This window comes from Neohortaea acidophila (genome assembly GCF_010093505.1).
Source record: "Neohortaea acidophila strain CBS 113389 unplaced genomic scaffold BDY17scaffold_4, whole genome shotgun sequence".
Taxonomy (NCBI): Eukaryota; Fungi; Ascomycota; class Dothideomycetes; order Mycosphaerellales; family Teratosphaeriaceae; genus Neohortaea; species Neohortaea acidophila.
Window position 1 is genome coordinate 138829 of NW_022985513.1, and position 26969 is coordinate 165797.

General features: G+C 56.7%; 15 protein-coding genes across 15 annotated transcripts; 5 read left to right on the forward strand and 10 right to left on the reverse strand.

Annotated features, from left to right (window-relative positions):
• Nucleotides 1–25: 25 nt before the first annotated feature.
• Nucleotides 26–3373, reverse strand: BDY17DRAFT_294558 (uncharacterized protein). Its single transcript, XM_033733156.1, has one exon. The coding sequence runs from the start codon at nt 3213–3215 to the stop codon at nt 168–170; it is 3048 nt and encodes a 1015-aa protein (XP_033590430.1). The 5' UTR covers nt 3216–3373; the 3' UTR covers nt 26–167.
• A 191-nt stretch (nt 3374–3564) lies between these two features.
• On the reverse strand, nt 3565–4881 carry BDY17DRAFT_294559 (uncharacterized protein). Its single transcript, XM_033733157.1, has 2 exons — nt 4833–4881; nt 3565–4781 (listed from the first exon to the last, which is right to left on the reverse strand). Exons 1-2 carry the CDS (start codon nt 4833–4835, stop codon nt 3687–3689), a joined length of 1098 nt encoding a protein of 365 aa, XP_033590431.1. The 5' UTR covers nt 4836–4881; the 3' UTR covers nt 3565–3686.
• A 483-nt stretch (nt 4882–5364) lies between these two features.
• BDY17DRAFT_249256 (docking domain of Afi1 for Arf3 in vesicle trafficking-domain-containing protein) lies at nt 5365–7632 on the forward strand (the record flags this gene model as incomplete). Its single annotated transcript, XM_033730961.1, has 1 exon — nt 5365–7632. The coding sequence occupies one exon, from the start codon at nt 5365–5367 to the stop codon at nt 7630–7632; it is 2268 nt and encodes a 755-aa protein (XP_033590432.1).
• Nucleotides 7633–7712: 80 nt separating this feature from the next.
• BDY17DRAFT_248280 (DHS-like NAD/FAD-binding domain-containing protein) lies at nt 7713–8882 on the reverse strand (the record flags this gene model as incomplete). Its single annotated transcript, XM_033730897.1, has 1 exon — nt 7713–8882. One exon carries the CDS (start codon nt 8880–8882, stop codon nt 7713–7715), a length of 1170 nt encoding a protein of 389 aa, XP_033590433.1.
• Nucleotides 8883–9041: 159 nt separating this feature from the next.
• Nucleotides 9042–10298, reverse strand: BDY17DRAFT_294561 (uncharacterized protein). The gene has a single exon (XM_033733158.1). It carries the CDS (start codon nt 10044–10046, stop codon nt 9249–9251), a length of 798 nt encoding a protein of 265 aa, XP_033590434.1. The 5' UTR covers nt 10047–10298; the 3' UTR covers nt 9042–9248.
• A 6-nt stretch (nt 10299–10304) lies between these two features.
• Nucleotides 10305–11759, reverse strand: BDY17DRAFT_294564 (NAD-P-binding protein). The gene is made up of 5 exons (XM_033733159.1): nt 11556–11759; nt 10976–11468; nt 10828–10909; nt 10583–10728; nt 10305–10518 (listed from the first exon to the last, which is right to left on the reverse strand). Exons 1-5 carry the CDS (start codon nt 11632–11634, stop codon nt 10413–10415), a joined length of 906 nt encoding a protein of 301 aa, XP_033590435.1. The 5' UTR covers nt 11635–11759; the 3' UTR covers nt 10305–10412.
• Nucleotides 11760–12446: 687 nt separating this feature from the next.
• On the forward strand, nt 12447–13611 carry BDY17DRAFT_309236 (putative RTA1 domain protein; the record flags this gene model as incomplete). The annotated part of the gene is made up of 4 exons (XM_033735306.1): nt 12447–12465; nt 12526–12625; nt 12688–12846; nt 12909–13611. The coding sequence occupies 4 exons, from the start codon at nt 12447–12449 to the stop codon at nt 13609–13611; spliced, it is 981 nt and encodes a 326-aa protein (XP_033590436.1).
• Nucleotides 13612–13664: 53 nt separating this feature from the next.
• On the reverse strand, nt 13665–14903 carry BDY17DRAFT_117058 (uncharacterized protein). Its single transcript, XM_033729266.1, has one exon. The coding sequence runs from the start codon at nt 14611–14613 to the stop codon at nt 13717–13719; it is 897 nt and encodes a 298-aa protein (XP_033590437.1). The 5' UTR covers nt 14614–14903; the 3' UTR covers nt 13665–13716.
• BDY17DRAFT_117059 (uncharacterized protein) lies at nt 14904–15817 on the reverse strand. Its single transcript, XM_033729267.1, has one exon. The coding sequence runs from the start codon at nt 15656–15658 to the stop codon at nt 15194–15196; it is 465 nt and encodes a 154-aa protein (XP_033590438.1). The 5' UTR covers nt 15659–15817; the 3' UTR covers nt 14904–15193.
• A 158-nt stretch (nt 15818–15975) lies between these two features.
• BDY17DRAFT_316046 (general substrate transporter) lies at nt 15976–17655 on the forward strand (the record flags this gene model as incomplete). Its single annotated transcript, XM_033735979.1, has 2 exons — nt 15976–17130; nt 17197–17655. The coding sequence occupies 2 exons, from the start codon at nt 15976–15978 to the stop codon at nt 17653–17655; spliced, it is 1614 nt and encodes a 537-aa protein (XP_033590439.1).
• Nucleotides 17656–17852: 197 nt separating this feature from the next.
• On the reverse strand, nt 17853–18743 carry BDY17DRAFT_316047 (uncharacterized protein; the record flags this gene model as incomplete). Its single annotated transcript, XM_033735980.1, has 2 exons — nt 17853–18040; nt 18101–18743. 2 exons carry the CDS (start codon nt 18741–18743, stop codon nt 17853–17855), a joined length of 831 nt encoding a protein of 276 aa, XP_033590440.1.
• A 245-nt stretch (nt 18744–18988) lies between these two features.
• BDY17DRAFT_117043 (uncharacterized protein) lies at nt 18989–19844 on the reverse strand. The gene has a single exon (XM_033729264.1). The coding sequence runs from the start codon at nt 19735–19737 to the stop codon at nt 19258–19260; it is 480 nt and encodes a 159-aa protein (XP_033590441.1). The 5' UTR covers nt 19738–19844; the 3' UTR covers nt 18989–19257.
• A 551-nt stretch (nt 19845–20395) lies between these two features.
• On the forward strand, nt 20396–22460 carry BDY17DRAFT_117143 (uncharacterized protein). The gene is made up of 2 exons (XM_033729269.1): nt 20396–21760; nt 21817–22460. The coding sequence occupies exons 1-2, from the start codon at nt 20504–20506 to the stop codon at nt 22342–22344; spliced, it is 1785 nt and encodes a 594-aa protein (XP_033590442.1). The 5' UTR covers nt 20396–20503; the 3' UTR covers nt 22345–22460.
• Nucleotides 22412–24257, reverse strand: BDY17DRAFT_117049 (cytochrome P450). The gene is made up of 2 exons (XM_033729265.1): nt 23525–24257; nt 22412–23460 (listed from the first exon to the last, which is right to left on the reverse strand). Exons 1-2 carry the CDS (start codon nt 24053–24055, stop codon nt 22480–22482), a joined length of 1512 nt encoding a protein of 503 aa, XP_033590443.1. The 5' UTR covers nt 24056–24257; the 3' UTR covers nt 22412–22479.
• Nucleotides 24258–26266, forward strand: BDY17DRAFT_117067 (uncharacterized protein). The gene has a single exon (XM_033729268.1). It carries the CDS (start codon nt 24460–24462, stop codon nt 26143–26145), a length of 1686 nt encoding a protein of 561 aa, XP_033590444.1. The 5' UTR covers nt 24258–24459; the 3' UTR covers nt 26146–26266.
• Nucleotides 26267–26969: the final 703 nt, after the last annotated feature.

The following is a 26969-nucleotide window of genomic DNA, read 5'->3' on the forward strand; positions in this document are numbered from 1 at the left end:
TGGCTTTTAGTCATGCCATGCGACCCGCTGATTGAGACGAATACAATTCCACCGTTGCAGATATAAAATACACCTCGAGCGGAATGATACACGCAGCACTCTGTATCACTTCCTCCAGTCTTCCGTTGTAGCCCTTGCTCCAACTAACTCTGTTCGCAAGTCCTCCCTCAAGACATCAACCCCTCCGCTCCTCCATGGGTAGGCGAAGATGCCAAGCCAATGGCGCTGTCAACCGTCCTCTTCCTCCCCCTGGCCCTCCCCCTCTTCCCCTCCGCCTCGGCGCCACTCGGAACCTCCATCAGCATCAATTCCTCCAACAACTCTTTCCCATCATCCTCCAGCCCTTCGCCCTCCTCCTCAACAATGACCTTTGCGGCATCCACCTGCTCCTGCAAGCGGGCGATAAAGTGGGACGAGCGACGGACGTAGTCCCCAAACTTGCGACCGATGCTCTCAATCGTGCGGGTGTGCTTGCCGTTCGTAGCAGCCAGCGCGGCAATCTCCTCGTCGCGCGCAGAGAGGAGATCCTGCCAGCGCCTGTCCGCGTTGCGCACTTTCGTCTCCACCGCGTGAATCTTGTCCTGCTTGTCTTTGATGGCCAGCTTCAACTCGTCCACCTCAGCATTCTTCTCGTTCTGGAAGACGAGCAAGAATTCTGCTTCGTCTTGCACCTTGCGCTCCAGCTCCGTCTTGTCCTTTTCCAGATCGTCCCTCACCAGCTTCAGCTCCGTGATTTCGTAGTCGAGAGACTCGATCTGCGCGTTCCTCTCGTCAATCTGCGACTGATGCTCACGCGCGGTGTCGGTGGCTTGCTGTTGCAAATTCGCCACAGTGTCTTCATGTCGATCAATGGTCTGGCGTAGAGTCGTGATATTGTCTTCCAGCGTCTGAATGTGCGTCTCGTCCTCTTCAGCCTGGGCGTCCTTTTCGTCTTCAGCGCTGTGCAAAGCATCTCGAAGCTTCTGGATCTCCACGCCCTGCTGCTCAAGTTGATCTTTGAGAATTGTCAGCTCCGCATCACGCTCTGCGAGAGTCTGGCGCATCTCCCCCTCCACCTTGCTCAGCTGACGCTGCAACTCGTCGATGTTGGCAGCACGCTCTTGAGCAAGCGCTTCGGCTTCTTCACGACTCTGCACCTCTCCCGCCATCTCTTCCTGGAACTGCACATCACGCCCGGATGCTGCGTCCTTCAACTCCTTGACCTGGCGGTCATGCTCTGTCTGGACTTCGAAGAGTTTCTGGCGGAGCTCATTGGCTTGTTTGCCCTGGTCGTGTAGCTTCCCGGTAAGACTCTCGACGCTCTCATTGCTCTCGTCCAGCGCCTTCTCCGCGGCCTCGCGCTGTTGACGCTCTGCCTCGGCCAGCTGTCGAAGCTGATCAAGCTCTTCCTGGTAGCCGTCCAGCTCATCATCCAGACGACGCACGCGCAAGGCAAGATCTTCAATCTCGGCGTCCTTCTCTTCCAACTCCGTCTCGACAGTGTCGCGTTTCTCGTGCTGCTCGTCCCTCTCTGCGGTGACTGCATCCAGTTTCTGTTGCAGCTCATCGCGCTCCGCGTCAATCCCGTTGATATGGGCTTCCAGTCCTGTGATTTTCTCTTGATGACGATCGTTCAGCTCGTCAGCTTCCTTTCGACCTTTCACCTCGCTATCCAGCCGATCCTCGAGGTCTCGCACGGTCTCCTCGCGCTCCACATTCATAGCAGTGACGGTGCGACGATGCTCATCCTCCATATCGTTAATACGTTTGGTGAGCTTGTTCTCAGCGTCCTGGTATTCGCGGAGTGAGATAGAGAGGCGCTCAACATTCTTCTCGAGCTCACTCTTCTCTGCTTCCAGCTGTCCTGCGCGTGCAGTCTCACTGTCACGCTCTTTCTCGGCGTCGTCTCGGTCAGCATCGTTGGCACGAACGTCTTCTTGAAGGTCGGCGATGATGGTGTCTTTGCTTCGAACTGCCATGGTGAGCTTGGCACTCTCATCGCGCATTTGAAGCTCGTTGATCTCCTTGTTGGCGAGGCGGTCCAGCAGTCCGTTGATCTGTCCTCCCAGCTCGTTCACGAGCTCGCCTTTGCTGCCCAGCTCGCCATCCGCTGTGCGCAAGCGTTCCGCAAACTCCTGCACATTGGCGACAAGATGGTCGACCAGATCTTTGCTGGAAGCATTCTCCGGCAGACTGCCCGGCAGCTCGGTCTCGAGGAACTCGCGTGCTTGAGCGAAAGACTCGCGGATGGATTGGAGGACGTCGCGGCTGGGGGCGCCTTCTGCAGCGAAGTCAAGGGATTCCAGTTCGATGTTGAGGATACGGAGTTGACTGGTGGCCTCATTTGCCTCTCTCTCCAGGGCCTCGATAGCGTCGTGGAACTGTTTACGCTCCGCAGCCCACTGAGACCGATCGTACGCACCAGGAGTGACAGACTTGCGGGATGCATACTTGTCCGTGCCGTTCATGAGGGGGGTATGAGGTGCGTTCGGGAATTGCATGACTTCAAACTCGTCTTGTGCATTGAGAACGAGCATGTCATCATCGTGTGGAGTGTCGGTTGTGCCGTCGAACTGCATGTCGATCTCGCGTTGTGTGATGCCATCTCGGAGGGTGGACAGACGACGGATACGCTCATCGAGGACGGCTCTCAGCGGAGCGAAGGAATGCTCTTGAATGATCTGGGTGGGCTCGTCGAGAGACAGGGCATGGGGGAGGGAAGTACGGCTGCTCTTCACTCGCTTGACACTGCCGGCGACGATGGGCGAGTCGCTGCGGCGGCGCTTGATGGCCATCTTGCGTGGGTGTGGAGTGATGTTCGTGGCGGATGGTTCCATGTTCTCGTCGTCCTCTCCAGCGTCGCTGCCGAAGTGAACTTGTTTGGCCGAAGACTGAGAGACTTGAATCGTGTCGGTAGTAGCATCGTTCGTTTGCGAGCCGGCAATCCCTTCGCAGACCGGTGACTTGCTTGCGGCCTCGTCCATCACTTTATCCTCCTCCTCTTCAATAGTCGTGGCGTCAAGTTGTTGAGACGCAGGTGCCTTGCCCTTCCGCGGTCGGCCACGCTTAGCCGGCGTCTTGGTCAGGATGGTAGAGGCCTCAGAGATGTTGGAGGTATCACTGTGTCTACGCTTGCGAGTGGCTGCGCGAGTAGCTCGTTGCGGTTCTGGCTGGGAAGCGCTGACGGGTTGTGCAGCAGCAAGTGCAGCCTTCGCCTTTGCCTTCTTGGGCGGCATGGTTGGTGTATGTAGGCGGTCAGAGGACGGGCAGTGAGCAGTTCACCAAAATGTTCCAGAAGCCTTCACAGCAGTAGGATGTCTGAGACGGGATGATGAGTGCAGCAAAGGATGGGAAGACGCATGTTTTGGGGAGTGTTTGCGTGAGGCAAGACGTCATGTTTCAATTTGGGCGGCGCGTCCAAGCGCGACGAGATATAATTGGCCTTTGCTCATTCACCGCCGACTCACACCTTCACGCAATACAGCACAGTTGCTAGAATTCACTAGATGCACTGGCAGTAAAGGCCAGTCTTCACACAATCAACGCATTGAATGCATTTCTCCCGTCACTGTAAGCAGGTGCTGGCATTCACATTGGCATCAGCCCCAGGCGGGATTCACGAAATTTCCGCGTCATCACGTGATGTGACATGATGTGTTCATTCTTGCCAGCGCAACATAGGATCGCATTGGACATAACCCGTAGAACTAGTAGACGACAGAAGTCCGCTCCTGTGTTTCTGCTCCTCCCCCGCCGCTGATAGTACCCATGAACTCCCGCCATCGAAACACCTCGCCCTTCCCTTTCGCAGCATGCATCCCCTTTGCACCAAAAGCCCTCCGTCCTGCGAACTCTCCCAGAATGCCGTCAATCTCCTTCTCGCTCAGCTTATCCATCTGCTCTCCCGGCTCTGGCGCAGTGTTCAACAGAGCCGTCCGCAACTGTGCAACATCAATTTGCCCAGAATCATCGACGTCAAACGCGGAGAAAGCGGCAGCCAGTTCGTGTGTCTGACTGAGATCTGAAAACGGAGCGCTGAGGGTGTCAAGGTATCGGGCCAAGTTCAACTGTGCGGGTCCATTTGGCGGGAAGAACTCTCGCACATCGGCCGGGGTATTGGGCAGCCCCATCTGTTCCAACATTGAAGCTACCGAAGCAGAGCTTATGGAGCCTGTGTTGGAAGAGTCGAGGACTTCAAAAGACTCTCGCATGCTGCGAAGCAAAGCCTGGGGAACATGATTGTACCCGGAAATGCCATTCCCCAGCCTAGGCGCTGTTGATGCCGGCTTAGTGGTGAAGCTGGGCGCTTTGATTGTCGACGTGTTGCTGAGTGCTCTTTCCGATCGCTGTGGTGTTGTCGTCATAGTTGAGCGAAAGTTTGTTGGGGATGGAGCGGGGATGGAGGGTGTGTCAAGAGCTGGCCCATCGAAAGGCGACGGATATCCACTCGCCTCTGGAGCCGGCGATATGCTTGCTGGTCTTGGTGACAGACCTGAGAGCTCCTCACGTCCACCGATATAGCTGCTCGGCCGCGACGGAGATGTGGTAATGCTCAGACTGCTACCAGGCCTTCCAAAAGGGCTCGAGGGACGTGCAGCTGTCTGGCTATTTTGTGATGGTCTTCGCCCAAATGGAATCGGTTTCTCGGGAGAGAGGGAGCTGGCCTTGGTCGGAGATGTATTCGAGAGTTTGGAGGGACTGGCAGGTGTCGGTGTGTTGGCCCGTCCGGTGGAGGATGCGCTGCTGTTTTGGCGTTTGAAGGGCGATTGGCGACCGGAGTCGGGGGTGAAAGGGCGGAAAGACTGCACACTGTTAGTTTGAACGGTCATTCCGACTCCATTATGCCCACATACCATTTCTGGGGTCCCAATTTTCTGGTAACGAGGTTGATCGAGCTCACCACGTTGTTTACAAACACGCTGGATCTGGTAGCAACGGGGGATTTCGGCAAGAATCCGCGGGGATTTGCCGGCACGGTCCGCCAGCACTAGTCCCAATGAGGGCGCAATGCACGATGCAGGGACGGATTCGCATGTGAAACAGTGCGGGGCGCACATCTTCAATTGCCAAAAGACACGGAGACAGGGACAGTACCTGATCTCTTCATCGTGTTCCACAGGATCATCAGTGTGCTGACCGCTGTCGGTGCGAGGAGGAGGCGCCATGGCTTCGGCGACAATGCTCCCCGCGCGCCCCAACACCAACTCCACCGGCACATCGAGCACATCTCAACCATCCCGTCGACAAACCTCCCTTCAATCCTTCCCATCGCTGGGATCCGGCGGGTCTGGATCGCAAGATGAGCCAGTGCACATGGGAACGTCGCCAAATCACGTCAATGCACGACGCCCACCTAGTCGGGCTGCCCCCGTCCCAAACGCCGCGATGGGAAGACCCAAAGTCAAGTCTCAGTATCCCCCCTCGAGTGCGGAGAGTGATCGACATGTCGAATACATCCTCGTTGCATCCTTCGACATTGACCGTGGGAGTATCATGGAACACCAGTATCCCGGTCCAGTCGGAGGCGATGAACACATGTTGGCAGAGCTGATGCTGCCTGATCAAGCCCACGTGCGAAGTCAGGATTGGACCATCTTCTTCTTGCACAAGGATGGGGCACCGGAAGAGGGCGAAGAAGAGGGCGAAGACGGCGAACAAAATGGCGCCGCCTTACGAGCTTCCACCTCGCAGAGACGGAGACAGAGACGAAGACAGCGACAGACCGGGTCGGGTGGACAAAGCCAAGGAAGCTGGCATGGTGGTGAGGAGAGCGATGACGAGTCCCTGCTGGACAATATAGACGGCCCGCCCCTGGTGTACGTGCTCAACCTCGTCAACACCAAGCAAGACAACAGCGTCAAACGTGGAGCCGTTGTAAAAGCCATGGCCATCTGTACAAGGCATTCCTTTCTGCATATCTACAAGCCTCTACTCTTGCTCGCACTGGAGCAATACTTTGCGCATCCGGCATTGGAGACGCTGGCCGGGCTTTACGATGCCGTCAACTCAATGGATCTCAGCCTAATGCCTCGCCTGGCCTACTACGAAAAGTTCATTCTGCAGAGCTCTGACGCAAAAGACCTGTTCCTGGAGAAGTTCGAAGCCATCATTGACCAGCGTATGGCCGAGGATGATGTCCCGAAGATTGACATTCCCCCGACTACTCCCTCACCCACAGCACTTCAGGCATCACGCAGTCGTTTTGGTCTACCGCGGGATACTCACGAGTTCGATTCGATTGTGCATTATGCGAATGTGCCTGTGCCTGTCAAGGTACCGGTTGCTTTATTTCCGGAGACCGTCGGCGACTTTTCCCTCATCAAACTCATCTCCACCTTTTCGAAGCCGCACTCCACGTCTCCTCAACCATTCCAACCTCTACATCCACATCTCACGACTGGCGGGAGCTTGACCCACCCCATCATCGTTCTACTCAACGCACTCTTGACTCAGAAGCGGGTGATTTTCCTCGGCCATAACCTGCCCTCTCTCGATGTCGCACAAGCCGTCCTCGCTGCTTGCTCACTGGCGTCAGGAGGGTTACTGCGCGGCTTCACTAGACACGCCTTCCCATACACGGACCTAACAAAGATTGACGACCTCCTCAACGTCCCGGGCTTCATCGCAGGTGTGACGAACCCTGCCTTCGCGCACAAGAGTGAGTGGTGGGATCTCCTATGCGACCTATCGACGGGCCGAATGAAGATCAGCCCACGAATCCAGCAGCCTGCCCTTACAGAGGGGGTGGCATACTTCCATAATCCTCAGAACGGACAACCCGGCGCCGCAACCGCAGCGACACTTGTCGGAGCAGGCACAAGTCTTGCCTCGAGCCACAGCGGAGCAGGATCCAGCGGGCCCAACGCCGCCGATGCCACAGGCGACGCAGCATTCATGGCCAACGTACTCCACGCCATCCAACAACGACACGGAGAGAATGCCGTGCGAAGTAAATTCCGACGCTGGGTGTTGAAATTCACCCGACTAGCAGCAGCATTCGAAGAGATCGTCTTTGGCGCCACGAGTCTGCACATCCAACACTCCAGTCCGGCCGGCACGCCGTCAGCCCACACCAACGGCGCCAGCACGCCCGTCGAAGCAAGCGGCCACGGCTACGTCTGGGCCTCGCCCATCAGCCGAACCATCGAGCTCGCGGCCAACGCCACGCGAATCGAAGGCTGGCGAATGACGCGCAGCTACTACAATTTCATCCAGGATCTCGCCGCCTTCTACGAATACCGCCCTGTCAAAGCCATCGATGTGCACCATCTGCACGACGAGCTGGCGAAGCTGCGTCTTACGCATGATCAAAGCGCGGCCATCTACCTCGCCATCTGTGCGCATATTCACACCGATGCGGAGATTACGCATCTCCTCGCTGCCGTGTTGTCTGGCACGACTGATATCGCACCAAGCGGCGGTGCGGCGGGGTCTGCTAGTGTAGGCTTCCAGGGACAGCATGGGCTGTTCTACCTGGCCTTGGGTTTGTTTCATCCGAAACTGGAGGTTAGAGAGGCGGTGGCAGAGTTGTTGTGGAGGATCCAGAGGCATGAGGCGGGGCGCCACTTCTGGGAGGGGTTGGGGAGGTTTGCGCGTGTGGGGTGGGAGAGGATCATGACTGGGCGATTGGGTGGCGTTGGAGAGGAGACGTAGTGATGGTGGCTTGATGTCTTGACGATTGTGACGAATGTCCATATACCCGGTGCGGAAGAATCCCACGAGTTCTGCAAAATTCACCGCCACGGAGCGGGTTGGAAATTTTCATTTCTATTCGTGGGTATTCGGAGAGCATCGTCCCTCTTCGCTCCCATCTGTGCCGCCAAAGCTGGTAAGACGTCCTCCAGAGGGAGACTACATCGCACGCCATCCCGTCCAGAGCCATGAGCGTCGACATCGGCGAAGAAGAACTCCTCACTTCGCAGACCGCCCATGTTGACAGCCGCGATCGGGGTGCCGTTCGCCTTGGCACGCTTCACCACCCGCCATGCAGAATAAGTGGCAAGCGAAGAGCCCAGCACGAGCACGTGCGATGCATCATCCACAGCCGCCTCGACAGCCTCCTTCACAGATGCCGGGATCGACTCGCCAAACATAATAACCGCAGGCTTCAAGATTCCCGCAGTAGACGTTGCCGACCAAGCACCATCGCTGTCGACCTCCACCCTCTTGCCCTCCGGCGGCTTCGCGAGACAAGTCGGACACGCGGGATATCGAAAGGTAGAGTACTCCACGCCAGGCACGTCGACATCGCCATCCGGATTCGTTTTCAGACCTCTACGTCGTCGCTCAGCCGGGTTCTCCGTGCTCAGCGCCCCGGATTCCAGCATTTCGGCGAGGAAGGTGGCCCAGGGCGGATTCAACGCCGTCAACTCGGCCTGGAACTTCGCGCGATCGTACTCGGTGCGGCAGGATAGACACACCGTACTGCGCAGATAGCCGTGCAACTCCAGCGTCCGGAGATCCGGATGCGCCTGGGAATGGAAGGAGTCGACATTCTGCGTAATGACGCAGGAAATCACGCCTGCCTTCCCGAGCTGCGCGACGGCCTCGTGTGCCCTGTTAGGTTTGCTGCGATTCAGCGTCGTCCAGCCGAGAAAGCTGCGAGCCCAGTAGCGCTTTCTCGCCTCATGGTTCGCGCTGAATTCGTGGAAGTAGATGGGTCGGTAGGTTTTGTTGAGGGTGTATGTGCCTTGGCTTCCGCGGTAGTCTGCCAGGCCTGATGCTACCGATATCCCGGCGCCGGAGAGGATGACTGCTTTGCCGCCGCGGGCATTGCTGGTTTTGGGTGGCGTGGAGAGGAAGTTTTGAAGGGCTGCGACTGCGCCTTGGATTGTGGTTGCTGAGGCGGGAATGATGGTTGGACTGGGCAGTGGCGAGGTGTAGGGGATTCGCATTAACGGCATGGACACTTCTTGTTGACCCCGGCGATGTGTTCAAGTGTCGTCTTTCGCAAGCGCATGCATATCGAGGAAGTGTTCATGTCGTCACGGAATTTAGGCTTTGGCGCTACGAGAAATAGACTTTGGGATCTCCAGACTCTCCGTGCACTGTGCTCGACTCGACTTTCCTATCGTACAGAAAATGGCCCACACCTCTTTACATACTGGTGGAATGATGCGGGGGAAACACTGTGTTGAGGTCGTCGTTTTCCTTCGGATTTGTCCTATCTGCTTACAACTTTTACCTTACATCGTCGTCCAAACAGTTTGAGGAATAGCTGGCCGTGCCCATGGTTACAAGATCTGCTCAAGTGCTGCAAACACTGCAGTCTAGAGCATCAACACAGCACCAACCACCGCCATGGCTCCCGCACCCAACCCAGCGTAGGCGGTATGCGTCGGTGCAAGGCCGCTCGCTACCGACGCACTAGAGGAGGATGCACTGGTGGCCGCGCTGCTGGCCGCCGTTGTCGCCGACGACATGCCAGTGGAACCGCCGGCAGCACTGGTGGTGCTAGTAGCACTCAAAGTCGAGGACGATGCCGGAGGGGCATTGCCGCCACCCAGCGCCGCGCAGCTAGTGAAGTTCTTCCCGCCCAGGAACTTGCCGACCGTCTCGGCATCAGTCAAGTGCACTTCGTGCAGCAGCGCGCCGGCGGCGGTGACGTTGGTGGAGCAGAAATGCGCCGTGAAGTTGAACTGCGACGCCTTGCCGCCACAGTACTCGGTGACGGTAGTGCCGTCGTATGGGATGAAGAATTCGTATGTCCCGAGGTTCAGCAGGGCGGTGTTGTGCACTTCTTCGTACGGCCCAGGCGATGCGGGCTTGCTGTAGTTCAAGATGGTCTCGATGACAGTGAGGCCGTCGAGGGGATAGGTGCGTGCGGTGCCGACGGTATTGTCGGTGCCATTCAGCTTGACGCTGCCTGCTGGGCTTCCGGACCAGGTGAGATTCTGGTAGTTGCCGATGATGCTGATCACTTGGTCGTAGGTGTATGGGACGGTGAACAGGACCTCGTCCGTGCCTGCGGTGAAGTTGCCCGTGCAGGTTGTTGGGACGGTGACATTCTGGGCGGAGGCGAGTGCGAGGAGGGTGGAGGTGGTGGAGAGAGTAAGGAACTTCTTCATCTTGGGCGGTAGTGAGTCTTTCGAAGGATAAAAAGTTGATATACAATGTAAAGGTCGGCGGGGAAGAAAACGATTCGAACGATGCGAAACGGGGACTCACGCGGGTTCAAATAGTTTCAGGGACAGGCGACAATGCAAATCTATTCGAGTAGGCCTCGGCAAGGCAGTGACGCTACTGGAGGTGCGAAGACGAATCGCACGCAGTCTAGGCGTTAAAAGAACCGGTCTGGAACAAATGGCGGCGATGCGGAAACAGGAACAAGTCTAGCTCGCAGTCCCTGAGTGGGGCTCACTCTGGGGTAGTTGCGGGGATCAATGATTGGTCTAACAAACACGAGGCACCCCTGGCTGCGCCGCCTTGATCGCTCAAATGACGAGCTTGAGCTTCAGCAGATCTTTCTCCACAATCTCGTCTTTCTTCGCCAGAAGCTCCTCCATCGATCCTGGTCCGTAGACAAAGCGACCGGCCAACCTGTGGGTGAGTGGGAAAGTCAGCCCGTTGCATTCCTCTCGCTACGAGTTGGCGCACAACTTACCACTCCCGTCTCTCTCGCGTCAACCACGCGATCGTGTCGCCGGCCAACTCCACGGTTTGTGTCAGCACGTCATGCCTGGATGTGGGCATGTTTAACGCAAGCTCCGTCTTAGCCCCGCATGGGTGTATCGCGTAGGCGATCAGGCCCTGTAAAATCGGTGTTAGGCATTCTCTTGTTTTGTGACCATGACGCAGCATTCAGCAGACGCCATGTCATTCGTCCATTCGGATTGCGTGCAAATTTACCTGATCCCGATACTCCGCCATCAGAAAATCGGTAAGCCGGAGTTGCATTGTCTTGGTGCTCTGATAGGCGCTGGCTCCTGGGCTGATGATGGATGTCTTGTTAGTACTGCAGGACGAGAAAGGTTTCAGCGGAACCGGGAGTACACACAAAGTAGCAAGTGCTCCGCCACTCGAGACAGTGAGGATAGTTTTCTGAGTGCTCTTCAAAACCAATGGAAGAGCAGCTCGAGTGACGACGTACGTCCCCTTGACATTCAACTCCCACGTCGCCCACCAATCGTCGACGTCGGTTTCGGCCAGGGGAACCCACGCTTCCAGTCGGCCAGCGTTGTTCACCAACACGTCCAGAGTCTGGAAGTGCGTCTCAACGTCTTTGATAGCCTCGCCCACAGCAGCGGGATCGCAGATATCCACTCGCAGCTTCAGGAGCTTCGGCTCCTTGCGGCCTGCTTGCTTTGCAGCTTCCAGAACCTCTTCTGCTACCTGGTCGAGGTCCGACCGGGCAAGCAAGGCGATTCCGGAGGCCCCTGCGCGTGCTAATGAGATGGCTGCCGCTCGGCCAATGCCTTTGGATGATCCGGTGACGAGGACATTGAGTCCTGATGCATCGCCCTTTGTGGGGTCGATGAAAGGATACGTATCTAGTGGACAGGTAGAATATGCATTAGTCTAAAAGATGTCTTCGTTGGAGTAAAGTACCTCTCCATCGATAAACTTGAGGTACACACCAAGGTATGCTTTCGAGACAAATTGAAACCCGAAGGGATTGTCCGACGGCGCAATCGCCAGGCCAGGTATCTTGGCCATTGTAGATTTGGAGGGAGTTGGAGGGAATTGGAAGAATGGGTGATCGACTGAGTCGATGTTGATGCGAATTAGAATATCGTGTGGTGCGTCTGGTCGTATATATAACCCAGCGATCCGGAGATACGTCTGACTAGTAAATCCGCCTGTCGAGAATCTACATGTATGCACTTCAATCTTCTTGGCAGTTTCGATGCGGGCGTCAAGATACCATTTAATCTGCCTTCTCGTGTCAAAAGAGCGACAAGCACCGAGGGACCTGAATGTCGGGCTCCATGTTGAGTACTCTGCACAATGTGGCTTGAAGAAGGTGTATGCAAATGCATTTCCAATGCGATTCTAATAAGTCCGCTTACTTCGGAAATATCGCTTAAGCCCGTCGGTAGGTTTACACTGCAGCGTGTCCGTCAGACACGTCGATGTTGATCAGTTACCCTTCTTGCGTATCGCTTCAGGGCCCATGCTCGACACCATGCGACTGATCAACATTCCGAACCCCATCGATGCCTGTAGATAGAGTCGAGTGAACGGAGCCCGTTGGAGTTTGAGGTCTGCTTAGCTAACACGCGTGAGCGGCTCCTTCCCGCCGCATTGTGGCAGCCTGATGCTTTTCCCGGAATCCGTCTTCGCCCGAGCCTCGCCGATTAGATAACACGCGTGTCCTTCACAGGCTCCCAGTCCGTGATCGAGGATAGGACGAATTGTATAAAAATGCGTCCATCTCCCGTGTCGTGTTTGCTGGTAGTCAACAGTTGCAACAATTCCCTTGGTCTGAAGCCTACCCTGCCCAGCCTTGTCGTCAGCCGAAAGCCACCATGACAGACGGACGTCCAAGTGGGTATTCATCGACTACTCAGGTACTGATGCTTCTCCATAACTGATTGTTAATAACAGTCCTCGGAAGTCTGTACGTCTACGCACCCAACGACGTCGCGCCAGTCGTGTTTATCGTCTTGTTCGCACTCTCAGCAGTTGGCCATATATGGCAATGCCGGTACGCCCTTGTGCTTCGCACGTAGTCCACATGGATGTGGCTTTTGCTGACTCGACAAACAGCCGATACAATGACCGGCACTTGACAGGCGTCCAAGCATTCTGCGCAGTCCTGTACACGATCGCCTATGCTCTTCGAGAGTATGGCGCGTTCAACTACTTGTACTCCACGCCCAACTTGGCTTGCTTTATCATCAGCGAAGTTTTTATTTATATTTCCCCGTGCGTCTGATCCTTTCCCGACCCCGAGACGACCCATTGACCAATTGCACTTTGTCAAACAGTCCCCTCCTCGAACTAGCCAACTACCACATCCTGGCGCGCATCTTCTTCTACGTCCCGCACGAAGCGACCATCCCTCCAAACATGGTCTTCGCTCTCTTCGGCGGCTTTGTGGCGATTGTAGAGGGGTTGAACGGCGTCGGCGTCGGCTTCATCTCCAATCCGTCCTCGTCCCCGTCGAAGCAAGAGATCGGAAGTCACTTGACGATCGCCTCGCTGGCACTGCAGATCGTGAACATCATGACCTGCTACTCCCTCGCCATCATCTTCCACTGGCGATGCAGTAAGACCAAGACTGCGAGCGCGGCCATTACCGCGCCCCTGCTCGCGCTGTACGCGAGCATGGCGATGATACTGACCCGGAGCGTCTTTCGCCTGGTCCAGAATTCAGGCGACGTGGCGCTCGACATCTATGATTACCCGGCGTTGGAGAAGCTCACACCGTTGCGACGGTATGAGTGGTACTTTTACGTGTTTGAGGCGGCGCCCATGCTCGTGAGCTCGATTGTTTGGAATGTTTGGCATCCTCGGCGGTATCTGCCTGAGAATCCGTGTCTTCATTTGGATCGGGATGGAGTCACTCTCGTCGGACGGCTGGATAGGGAAGAGAAGCGATCGGTGATGCAGAGGACTGGGAATGTGTTGTCTTTTGGTATGCTGTTCCAGGCGAAGAAGCGAGCGCCGGAGATGTTGGAGGAAGCATGATGGGCTAGTATCGTCTTGGTGGAGGCTGCGCTTCGGTACAACAATTCGAGGTGAGCAAGGATAGAATAGAAGTCGTTTGCTCCTGGTTCTGTGTAGCTTTGGGATTTAGACTTGGATGCCATTTGCAGCTTCAATCCAATAATGCCACTGAGGCTCGAGGCCATCCTTGGCGAGGTCGAGATTGTAGTCGCCGGCGTCCTGAATGGGCCAGAGAGTCTTTGCACGCTTCAACAACACGGCGTAGTAGATGAATATCACAAGAGCCTCCGGCTTCCCTTCTTCAAGCCATCTCGAGAACTCGGCAGGTACGAGGTGAGGCCACGAGAAGACCATTCGAAATTTGTTGCCGCCGACGGGCCCGTTATCCTCCAGCAAGTCGTAGCCGAGTTGCAGATAACGCAGCACGACGCGGTATATTTCTTTCTGACCCTCGTCGCTAAGCGGGGAGCTCTCAATCCATCGTAGCACTGCTTGGCATTGGGATCCTTGAGGTGCACGAGAATGGATTGTCGAGCTTCCGGATAAGATGGGGTGTAATTCCGTCTGAAGCAACGATGGCCAGGCAGAGCGTGCGACGGCCGGAATTCCTCGCTGGATGCTGGTGCAGCGGCCGAAGCTCGTGGCGAAGGCTCCCCATCCATCATAATTTCGCGCAGACAGGGTATCGGTAAGGACATGGTGGCCGAGGATGACGGAGAACAAAAGGATGCTGGTAGCGTCGGCCTCATTTACAGGATACCCAGCGGCGGTGGCGGTGTTGAAGAGAGCGAGGCCATGGGTCTGCAGACGGACGGCTTGCTGAAGATGGCTCGTTGCTGATTCGGGGTGGAGAAAGGCGAGGTGGCGGGCGGAGAAGGCGAGAAGCTGGTACATGAGAAATGGGGCTTTTTGCGCCTCGTTGAGGAGAAAGGAGATGTTGCTGAAATGCTCCCCGATGCCGTCACCGAGCTCGAAGAGAGTTGGGTCTGTCATCACGTGGGTGAGGAGAGCGGCGTGCTGCATATTAATCTGCTCGGTGTCTCCAGCGCCATTTTCGGTTGCATTGAGGGGCAGCTCAATGTTGCCAGGAGGGATGGAGTCGCTTATCGGGCGCGGCGTTTGATGCGTCTTTGACGTGGACGCAACGGTATCGCCTCGAGTGACAAAGCTACACTCTCGTTTCGACACGACGCAGAGTCGGCACGAGGGTCGGCCTTCATCGCACTACAAACGGCCGTTGATCCTCAGTGTCCCACCGCTGAAGTCTGGAAAGAATCATACTTTGACGTGCCGTCGCTAACTGTTGGTATTGTCAGTCCTCGGCGACAGGAACACTTGTCGACACCATCTCTCACCACTGCTCACAGCCATTCAATGATTTTGTGTGGCTACGACGGAGCATCTCGCCCAGTGCCAGTCTTGTGCCTTAACGCCACGCATTATAGGCTGTGCTCGTGAAAGCAAGATCCGCTGAGCAATGGAGTCGAGACATGCGTCTGCTGCCTTGCGGGACAATTGTTAGACGGGTGAGGTAAGCTCCGTCATCTCACAAGATGACGTTGTTGCCTGCCTGAGGCAGCAGTCCGGCGCTCGGGTCCACATCTCATGAAGAAACCCTACAATCCCTCGGATTCGATGGCAAACCACGGTCCAGTCGTGTTGTTGCTGAACAATACCGTTCATCTACATGAATACAGCCATCCGACGAAAGTGGAGCTGCGATCTCGCCAACTCGCGCGGCACACTGCTTGTTTCGACCTCCGGGCTCGGCACGGACGGCAGTTCTCTTCTGAGCACCGCATGCACGATGAGCGACTTGATTTCGAGCAAGTGGCGATTGCCCTCGTTTCCCGGTCTGGCAACAATCACGGCATGGGTAAATGACGGCAATGGCCAGAACGGTTGAGAAACAACCCAAACGCCGAGCGGCCCATCTCCTCTCGCACCAGCCTTGGACGGCGGAACGGCCATGTGGACACCGAGGCCTCGAGAAGGCCCGAAACCATGCCTCTTCCACCCTAGCTCGTGGCGTCAGGCTGGTGGGTTTGATGCACAGCACGAACGGCATCACTCCACTCCCTTCGACTCCAGCAAGTTTACCAACACACCGTGCGTTACTAGCTCGAATACTCGCAGTGTGATCTGCACGATTTCCCCGTCAAATGCCCCCGACGCGGTCTGCGGAGAATGATCAAGCGCTGCATTGAGGTGCGGGGTGTTGATCTCGAGAGATGGCGTGCCGCCCACGTTGGTACGGTCGAAGAACTTATAATGAAGCAGCTCCCGCCATGTTCTGTGTACTTTCGTCGACATTTCCACCGATTGGGTTGATTCCTTCTTTCTCGCAGTTACTTCCATCAACTGTACCTCATACCTCCCTCCCTCATGGTGCGTTTCGTTATCAAGCCGCCGCCCGACGATGCTGGCAAGGCATGGCCCGCCATTCTGATCGGCCTGTTCGTCGCCTTTGGTGGTGTGCTATACGGCTATGACACCGGCAACATCAGTGGTGTCATCGCCATGCCCTACTGGCTGCAGCTCTTCTCCACCGGCGCAAAAGACAGCATGGGAAACCCGGCCATCACCTCCTCGCAATCCAGCCAGATCGTCTCCATCCTCTCCGCAGGTACATTCTTCGGCGCCCTCTCCGCCGCCCCAGCAGCAGACTTTTTTGGTCGTCGCATCGGGCTCATGATCGGTATCTGCGTCTTCATGTTTGGCGTCGTGTTGCAGACTGCCTCGACCTCTCTCGGCCTCCTTCTGGCAGGACGCTTCTTCGCCGGTCTGGGTGTCGGCTGGTCGTCTGCGACCATTCCCATCTACCAGTCCGAGACGGCGCCGAAGTGGATTCGTGGAACGATTGTCGGCTGCTACCAGCTGTGCATCACCATCGGTCTCCTCATCGCTTCGGTCGTCGATCACTCGACCGCCGATATTCAGTCAACGGCATGCTACCGCATTCCCATCGCTGTCCAGTTCGCTTGGGGACTCATCCTGCTCATCGGATTGATCTTCCTGCCCGAGACGCCTCGTATGTGGATCAGACGTGGCAAGCCCGACCGAGCGGCGAAGTCTCTGGGCAAGCTTCGCCAGCTCCCCGTCGACCATCCCGCCATCATTGATGAGCTGGCCGAGGTCCAAGCTACGCACGAGTACGACTTGTCCCTTGGCAAGTCAACGTACGCAGACTGCTTCCGGGGCAACTACGGCAAGCGTCTCTTGACTGGCTGCCTCCTGCAAGCCCTGCAACAACTCACCGGCGTCAACTTCATCTTCTACTACGGCACGCAGTATTTCAAGAACTCCGGGCTGAAGAATCCCTTCCTCATCAGCGTCATCACCGCCTCCGTCAACGTTGTCTCCACCTTTCCCGGCCTGTATCTGGTCGAGTCGTGGGGACGCCGGCCTCTACTTCTCTTCGGTGCCATTGGCATGGCTGCATGCCAGTTCATTGTCGCTGGTGTAGGCACCGGTATTGGACTTAGCAATCAGGCGGGCCAGCAGTGTCTGATTGCTTTTGTGTGTTTCTACATCTTCTTCGTAAGTTGCACAGCATCAGCGTAAAAGTCGTTTTGAGATGACAGCTAATCATGTTCTTTACCACAGTTTGCATGCAGCTGGGGTCCCTGCGCCTGGATTATCACAGGAGAGATCTTCCCCCTCAAAACCAGAGCCAAATCCCTCTCGATGACGACCGCAAGCAACTGGCTCCTCAACTGGGCCATCGGCTACATGACGCCCTACCTAGTCGACAGCGGCCCAGGCAACGCCGACCTGCAGTCCAAAGTCTTCTTCCTCTGGGGCAGCTTCTGCTTCATCTGCATCTTCTTCGTCTGGGGCCTGATCTACGAAACCAAGGGCTTCAGCCTGGAGGAAGTCGACGAGCTGTACTTGAAGGTCGGCCGGGCGTGGAAGTCCAAGGGCTTTGTGCCGACGGTGCGCTTTACGGAGATTCAGGAGTCGGGCGCGGCGCATCGAAGTGCGTCGTTGGCGGAGGCGGAGAAGTATGCCGGGCGGCATGCTAGTGTTGTCGAGCACAGGTACGACTCGGAATTGAAGGCGTGAAGATGCGTTGGTTTTCGGCACGACTCATTTCGGCTTGTTGAGAGGATGTATGTGCAGAGCGACATGTCACTCAAAGGCCGTCCTATTCCAATATTCCATGGTGGACGTTGGATGCGGAGGTTCTTTCCAGGAGATTTGGAACGAGCTGGCTCAACGTAAATAGTTACGTTTGCAAGGGATGAAATCACGATGTTTACTCAGTACGATGCTGGCATCTGGCTCAATCGTCCGCCATCGGTAATCAACACATCTCCGTTGATATACGCCCCAGCACGAGAAGTGAGGAACAATATCAAGCCCTGCATGTCCTCTTCCGTCCCATACCGGTGCGCCGGTATTGTTTCCAGCAACTTGGGATTCCCCAGGATGCTTTCCGTCATCTCGCCTACAAGACGTAAGTCAGCAGTGCTTCTTCAAAGTTTAATCATGGGAAGCATCTTCTTACTAGGGTACATGCCCGGCGCGATGGCGTTGACGCGAATATTCCACTTCGCCAACAGCGTGGAGTACATTTTGGTAGACTGGATCGTCGCCGCTTTGCTGGGAATGTACGCCACGCCGGTAGCCAGTGCTCGCGCGTACCCGGCGATACTAGCGGTGAATATGACGGAGCTCTGGATGTCCGGGCGGTTCTTCTTCTCATTGCCGGCGTGCAATAATTCGAGGAAAGCGACGAGGGTGAAGAACGCGGCCGTGTTGTTCAGGGCAAACACATGATTAATCTCGTCCGTCGAATATGACCAGAAGTGCTCCTGCAAATCCCCGATCGAGCCGGATGGGGGCAGCTTTGCAATTGGTCCCGTCGCTCCGCTGTTGACGATGAGCACGTTGAGATAGCCCACTTCGGCCTTCACGCGCTCCGCCGCGGCTTGGAGGGCGTCTTTGTCGAGCGCGTCGCCTTGAATGGGGATGATGTTGTCGTGGCCTTCTGCCGCCTGCTTTAGCTTGTCCTCGCGGCGCCCGAAGATGTACACTTTGTGGGCGCCGTTGGATGCCAGGGCGTGTGCCATCATTCGGCCTAGGCCGCTGCCGCCGCCGGTGATGAGGGCCACGAGCCCATCGACTCTGAAGAGCTTTGCGCTTGCCATGGGATGGTGTGAGAAGTGGATTTAGATTTAAAGGACGATGAAACGACACGTGCGTGGTATGGATGATCTAGAAAACAGCCCAAGTCTCGAGTCTGCAAGGGTATATATATATACCAATGGCTCGTCACGCTTCGATGACGCCTGGTGTGTGAACGTTTGTCAGCCGAGCGCGATCAAACCTCTTCGCCAGCAATTACGACAGCTAGTGGACACTGAGACGCCGATTCCTGAACGTGAAGTCGATATGACGTTCGACGTGGGAGGCATTAGTCAGATTTATGAAAGCTGCCGAGGGACCGGGGCTGATCACGTATTGATGTCGACAGCCTCGCGTGGGTGGCGCCTTCCGCTTCAGGGCAGTCTTCTAGCGTCGCCAATTGATGGAATGGCAGCAGCAACATCATTGATCTTTCTCAGACATTGTATCCCTGCCCGTACGGAGCCTCAAGATGTCCGAAGCGCTCATGAAAGACCTCCAATCCCATGCTCGACTTCGCTCAAATATCTTCTCTTTTCAGCGGAAACGTGATGCGAGATGGCCTTTGGCACGCCCCCGGACGGCGCGAACACGAAGCTTGGGTATCGCTCGACGACGGACCAGTCGACGCTGACACTGTCGTACGGCGAGAATTTCTACAATTTGTGGAAGGCGAGCAAGGGCAACACCGGGCTGACCAGGAGGGACTATGCCCTTCTCGATCACATCTTGCCGGATCGAGTGCGGTCGGCGCGCGAGTGGATGGAGCGGAGCAAATACACTGGGGAGTACACTGGCGAGTACAGTGCGTTGCTCAAGGACTTTTGAACAGGTCGTGGATGCTGCGTGGAAGCTCAGATGATGCGTCAGGTTATGTTGGCATAGTCCATTGGTAGCTCGAGTCCTGTTGAAAAGATTGTGATATCCATTGGCTCGGAGCAGCACGAAATAAGGTTCGAGGGGAGGGCGGAGAATGCGGTGCCGGCATTGCATGCGCCGGCGGCCGCTCATCTCCATCGCTTGATTGCATCTTCCGACTTGTTCTGCATCTCGTCCTTGCACATCCCGGTCATCACACCGCCGTTCGCGCAATGTGCCGGCGCGCAGGACAGTCGGCCGCACGGCAAACCCTGGTCTCGCGGGAGATTGGGGTGGTGCAGGGAGGGCGCATCGCACGCCCGCCGCCCCTGGCACTTCATTCGCCGGAGCAGGGATGTAGGCTGTTATCTCGATGCATCGGCGCAATGCAATTCCACCCGCCGTCAAATCATGCGAACCCGCGGCCGCGTCGCATTGGGCAAATGCCCCCCTCCCCCTCTGCTGGCCTGCCTGCCCTGTGTGTGTGCCAGCGCAGCGGCTGATGAGGTCAGTCACCGGGCGGCAGGTACATGCAATGCTACACCTCACGAACCCGGCATTCCGCCTGGCTGCTCGTACGCCCGCGCTGAAACGACGTGTCTGTCGCTCTCCGCCAATGCCTTATGCGTCGTGCAGCGTGCATGCAGCCTGCACTCTTGCCCTGATCATGACGCTCGTCTTTCACTGGCCTTTTCCCTCGTCGCACTGACTTAGCTGACGCATTGCATCGTATAATAAAGGGAAGTCGTCGCGGTCCTTGTCACTTTCCAACGTGCGCCATCACATCCATGTCGGCCGTTGGCAACGTTTGCTGTCAGTCTCCCGACGCCCTGTTGGTGGTTGTCTTATTATATTCCTCACTCTTCTCCTGACTCTTTTTTCGCATCCCCCTCGCAAGACGTGTGAATCACTTTTCCTTGTCGTCATGTCACAGCAACCGCGCTCCAAAAGCGTTTCGCCCTGCGATTCTCTCTCACCTCTCGATGATGTTGCGAAACAGGCCATGGCCGACAAACGACAGTCTGATATGTTTCGAGACGTCATTGGCTTCTTCCGCGAAGAACACGGTAAGTCGCAGCTTCCGCACTGGCCCGAGCAAACAACCGCGCTGCAACACGGGAGGCGACAGCTAATGCGCCGAACAGCACCCTCTCGCAAGGCAAGAATCCCAGAGATCGAAGTCAAGATCGTCTACCCGAAACCGCAGCCGCAACCCACCATCACAGTCACCGCGCCGGAAACACCACTGCAAACAGCACCCGCAGTCGAAGCTGCCCCAGCCTCGCCATCAACAAACACATGCGAGCCACGTTGCCGCCCAGCAGCAATCTCTCGCCTCCACCGCCCACCTCCCCTCGACCTCACCCGCACCAATGGCCTGACTTTCCTTCCCCTTTCAGACCTCCGGCAGCGGATCGATCATGCTCGCACATCAAACAATACTACGATCGTCCAGGTACCGCGTTCCAAGGCTGAGCACCTCCCCAAGACTCCCGCCACTCCAAGCCCACTGGTGAACACCGCGCTCATCATGGGCAACAATGTGTCCTCTGCTCCCGCTCTGCCGTTGGATGACCGTGCGAGCGTACGGAGCACTGTGAGACGGCCTGTGCGGATGCTGCGAAAGGGCTCCGCTAGTCTTTTGTTCAGCAAGCGAGTTGATTCGAAATCGCCTTTGCCGACCAAGCCCGCCGCTGCACCAAGGCAAGCGTATCAACCGCCCTGCGCAGTTGGCCTCGATGGTCCTGAGGATGAGAGACCGGATCAAACGTCCCAGGAAGACTGCATGGGCGACAATGAGGTGGCAGAGGTGGAAGTGTCAGACGAATCGCCGGATGCGGTACGGCCTCAGTCGTATTCACCAGCGACAGTCATTCACGACACTCCTCGGCAGACTCCCAGCCAGGCAGCCAATGCGCGTCCGTCCGAGACTGACACACCACTTAAACACCACAAGCCGTGCAAGGGGAGCAAAAGCGAGCCGGACCTCCAACGAGCAAACGCGCCTTCACGCACTTTAGCCTTGTCGCCCAGCATACCCGCCCCTTCTCCACTCCCGGAAGACAGCCCGCACAAGTATGGGTTGCTGGATCGTATGGACACGCCAGATCTCCCCACCGCACCGCAAGAGATCCACATCGTCAAGCCGCGGCGCAGAAGTACAGGCCCCGAAGTCTTCCACGTGAGTCCCAACCCTCCTCACCTCCCTCCTCCTATCCACTACTCACAACACCCCAGGAAGCGCAAAGCCTGCAATCCGCCTCCTCCTTCCTCAACAGCCTCTCCGCCTCCCGCCGCCGCGCCGAAAACATCCAACGCACCTCCGACTCCGCCCTAGCATCTCACACCACGACCACCACCCAAACCAAACCCCGCCCCCGCCGCCCCACCTCCGCCCTAAACACCCACAACGCACCCCCAACCGACCGCTTCCGCAGCCACAACTTCAAACACTCCGGCTTCGCCTACTCGCGCCCCCTCACCCTCACACAACTCAAGTGCTACCGCGAGCACAGCCGCCTCGTGCCCTCGCGGAACAAGCTGGCGCCTGTCGAGTGCGCCGTTTGCCATATTGACGATGACGCGGAGCACTTTTCTTGTAGTTGGTGTGCGTTGCGGATGTGCCGGTTTTGTCGGAGGGAGTTTGATGTTAAGGGGGTTGGGGCGCTGAGGGAGCGGGTGCGGTTGGCGGAGTTGGAGGGTGAGGGGGTGGAGAGTGGAAAGGCCGGGAAGGGGGTTGTTGGGGGGGTTTGGGAGGTGGTGTAGATGTGGGTGAGGCGGATGTAGGAGGTGGCGGTGTTGGAAAGTCTGGTCGTGATGGTGGATAGAACATATACCCCTTACCGCGTAGTCGTAATATACCAGAGATTCCCATCCTGAGCGAATCCATCAACAAAGACCCTATTCTACAAGCCTAACCTGCACCCCATTCCGAATCTTCATCAAAATCCGATGCTCCTCCACCAACTCCTCCTCGACATCCACATTCCTAATCTCGCTATACGTCAGCGCAAACCTTGCAACAATATATACAAGCTGCGCAAGCATCATAGCCTGCCCAGGGCAAACCCGCGGGCCTCCAGAAAAAGGCAGATACTCCCAAGCGCGCCGCTGCGCCGCCGTTGATGCCTCCAGCCACCGTTCCGGGCGGAAGACGTTGGCGTCGGATCCCCAGGCTGCCGCGTCGCGTTGGATGGCATGCATATGGATCACCACGGCAGAGCCCTTGCGCACGAATAGTGGCTGCGAACCATCTGCGCCGCTGCCGTGAGGGAGCGTAGTGTCCGCTAGCACGTCGCGGTGCATGTGGCCCGTTGGGCCGTAGAGGCGGAGTGTCTCGTTCACGACGGCGTTGGTGTATGTGAGGCGCTTGACGGCGTTGTAGGTCAGGGTGTCGACTGATTTGCTGCTGCCGCCTGTGTGTTGCTGCACTTCGGTGCGCACGCGGGTGTAGACCGCAGGATTGCGTGCGAGGAAGAAGATGATCAGGCTGATGGCGATGCCGGCTGCGTCGCGCGCGGGGAAGAAGATGTTGAGCATTTGGTTGCGGAGGTAGAGACGGTCGGGGCTGCGCGTGTGCTGCACGAGCTGGTCGATGAAGGCTGGTGAGGAGGTCTCGGTGTTGGGGACTTTGTTTTGCGCGGTTTGAAGTGCGGTGTCGACGTGTCGGTCCACGAATGCTTGGGATAAATGGAAGGGTTGGTTCCATGTCTTTGTCCATCCGTAGTACCAACGTAGAGGCCATGGTGTCTGCGAACGTACGACTTGGAGGAGCGACTGATCGCAGGCGTCGATAAAGACGTCCGCGTCGATTTTGGCGGACTCTCCGCTGATGGTATTGACGTCGTCGCCGAACAACAGATCGATTGAGTAGTCGAGATACTAGTCGTCCAATATGAGCCGTGGATCAACCACAAAGCGAACAGCATGAACAAGCTCAACTAACCATTCTCAAAAACAGCGGCTGCAAATCAACCACATGCCCAGCCTTATCCAACTCCCCAAACAACCGAGCAAGATGCCTCTCCAACCTCGCCAAATCCGCAATCTGCTCCTTGAGGAAAATAGGCTTAACCAACTCGCGCGCCTTTCGCCAAACCTCACCATCCATCGTGAAAATCCCCTCTCCAAGCCAAGGCCGCGACGGCCTCCGTGAAGGCCCGAGACCAAAGCGCTCAAACTGCGTGTAGAGGATGAATTGCGCGTTCGCCGGGTCGCAGGTGTGGATGATGCGTTTGCCCCATTGCTTCACTTCGAAGGTGCGCCCGAGGGAGTGGAAGTTGGCGCGGAACCAGGCTTGTCGCTGGCCTTGCGCGGTCGCTGCTTGGGTCTTTTTCTGAAAGTCGGAGCCGAAGATGGGGTCTGTGTGGGGATAGCGAGGGCACCTGGGGGGCGCGGAGCGATGCCATGTTGAAATGTAAAGGAGGCCGAGGAGGATGATGGCGGCCAGCGCGGCACAGGTGAATGGATCGAGCATTGTTGCGAGAGGTCTAGGCGACCACGAGCTGTGCTCGGAGATGAGGCGGGTGTTGCCATCTTTGTAATGTCAGCAAGCTCTTCTCGTCTGACATTGATGCCCTACACATCATCAGTCAGAGGGGACGATCGTCGAGACCATTACTCAGCAATTTCGACCCTCACGTCGTCCAGCCTTGTCTCCTCCTCAACTCTGGGCATCGCAAACAAACTCCATTTCATGGAGCGGCCACGTCATCCGCACGAAGAGCACTAGTGAGAGATTGGCGGGCACTCGGTGCATTCGAAAGGATTGGGCGACGTGCACTCATCGCCACCACCCCGTCAAATATGTGACCTGTACGATAAAAGGCTGCAAGGAAGCAAAGGCCGAATCGTACACATGGCCAATCAGAAGGGAGGTCCATGTCGTACAATCCGTCGCCCGCATCGACCCCTCCATTCCGCAGCGTGATATCAGACAGGTCGCGTTCCTCGCTGCTTGCCTCTTCACCTGAAAAGAATGCCCGTCCTCTCTTCAAACGATGCCTTTGGGCACCATCTCCCACCTTTCTCAGAGGCTTCGTCCACTTTTTCTCGGCTACACATCTTCTGTCCCCGCCTCATCTCAGCAATCCATCCGCCATGGCTACGTGCGAGCCATCCACTTCCAAACAGCGCACGGCTCGGTCCATGTCAGTCAAAGCCGACCCGACCAAGGTCTCCCTGCTGGATCTGCACGGCGAGATTCGCAACCGAATCTACGGCGAACTCCTCCCCAGCACCGCGGATTTCCATGTTCGCCAACATCTTCTCGCGAGTACTACGCTACGAGGGCAGGGGCCGATAAGTGATACCGTCGAATTCCTGCGGACTGCACACGCCTTCCGCCCGAGTTCCCAGGACAAGCCTGGATCCTCGACAGCGTTCATGGCGTCGTGCCGTCAAATCCACGAGGAGGCCGCGAGCCTGCTCTATGCAAAGAAGGAATTCGTCATCAACGTGAATAAGAATGGCGTGCTTGGCTGGAAGGAGCCCATCGCGGCGGGGCACAAACTGTTGACCCGCAATCTTTCCGCTCTGAACCAAGCCAGCATCTTGACGGTCGAGGTCGGAGTGGCGCTTGATGAGCCGTACGGAGTCTGTCACGTCCAACACGCGCTCTTCGAACTTTTGGCCCATTTTCGCCCCGGCCACATGTTGCAGAGGCTCAATTTTGAAATCAACACCCGCCTAATTCAAGGCATGGGCCATCGGCCAGAAAAGTACGTCGTGAAAGAATGCGATGGACACCTCGTGAGGAGGTTCATCAGGGAGTATGGCATGGACCTTGAAAGCCTGCAAAAGGAAGACGAAGAAGAGGCCGGGGAGGATGCGAGGATGTACAGCAGCAAAGAGCTCGACAGAATCTCGCCCGGCGATGTGTCGGAGCATCACCTTGTCGCCTTCCTCACGGAACCATTGCGCACCATCCGGAACCTGGGCGATGCGATCGACAAGGGCGTCCTCCGCGTGGAATTCAACGGATACACCAGAAGGCCGCTCGGAGAGATTCCCGCTCAAGTCAGTGATCTGATGCAAAGCGATGCCCCGGTGCTCCACTATCACATCTTCCGTTCCTACTACGCACAATTGAGTTACCTCATCCGATTCGGACAGTGTATGCTGGATCGGTTCGCTCAAGAAACCATGGGCGCACTCGACAAGCTCGCCGCTCAGCGCATCCGAGGAGACGTGCCCGCTTTCCGACTCGCCCACCGCGCTTTACTCGACCACGTCGCGAAGATGCTGCCGAGCGCATGTGGCCCCCTCGACAGGTCAAATGAGTATTTCACGCGGGTCTGCCGCAATGCCGTGTATAAGCAGCGAAGCGATGTCGAATGGATGGAGTTCTTCGAGCAGGGTGAACGCGAAATGGAATTCTGCATGCTGGAGCTCGAGCGATGCCTTCCACCCGAGGATACCGATGTGTCATTCTTTGGATGCCGTCAAGTTGACGACAAGATCCGCGAACATCATCTCCACAAGAAGGCCAAGATTCGCAAGGCGGCGCTTGAGCTGCTTGAGCAACAGCAGGGTCGGGCTGGAAGCTCGAGGCGCATGAGTGTGTAAGAGGAGGAGTCGCCCAGCAACAGGGGGTGAAGATGGAGACGCAGACGGACGATCGAGGGGTTGTCGGGGGTGGTCTTCCGCTTCGGAGAGATATGTGGCAGCCATGCAGCGCAGAGGGGATCAAGGAGTCTGAAGTGTTCCCTCACGATGTACGGTAGTGATCGCGGCTTTCGGCTGTATATTTCGGTTTTGATATTTCCCTTCTCGTTGTGAACTCCGAGGAGGCAATGCGCTTGGAGCTTCAGTCCAAATGCTGCTGAACATGATATGAAACTGCGTCTGTGTCCCCTTCGAAGTCACACATCGGACACCTCACGGTGGGAGGTGTATTCAACTCCTTCGAATGGAAGCCGTTTTGCATAGGGTCAGAAACATCTCGCGCTTGATTCCTGATCAGCGTCACTGGCGCACTTTGACTCGGTGCTTGCTGCGTGTTGGTGGAAAGAGGTGCACCGCTATTCACCATCCTCTGCACACGCCCAATTCGTCCGTCCTGTAATCGTACTTTGATTCCGCGAGGATGATCGCCGCGTGTGAGCAAGTCTTGCACGACTCCTTGGACTTCGCGGCCTGTCGCTTGGTCGGCTTTCAGGACGATCGATACAGATGCTCCAGGTTTGACTTCTTGAGTAGTTGGAACATTGCCGCCGCCTTGATGTGGGCCACGATTGAATTGCTTATGGTTGTTGGGCCCGTTCGTATTATTTCGCGGCGGGCGAGGTTGCCGATTGCGTGGTCGATTCATCGTGTGCGCGAATCGATGGTGACATAATCCTGGAGACCTCAAGAAGCCTACGGCTCTTAGTGAGTAGCGCAACATGTGA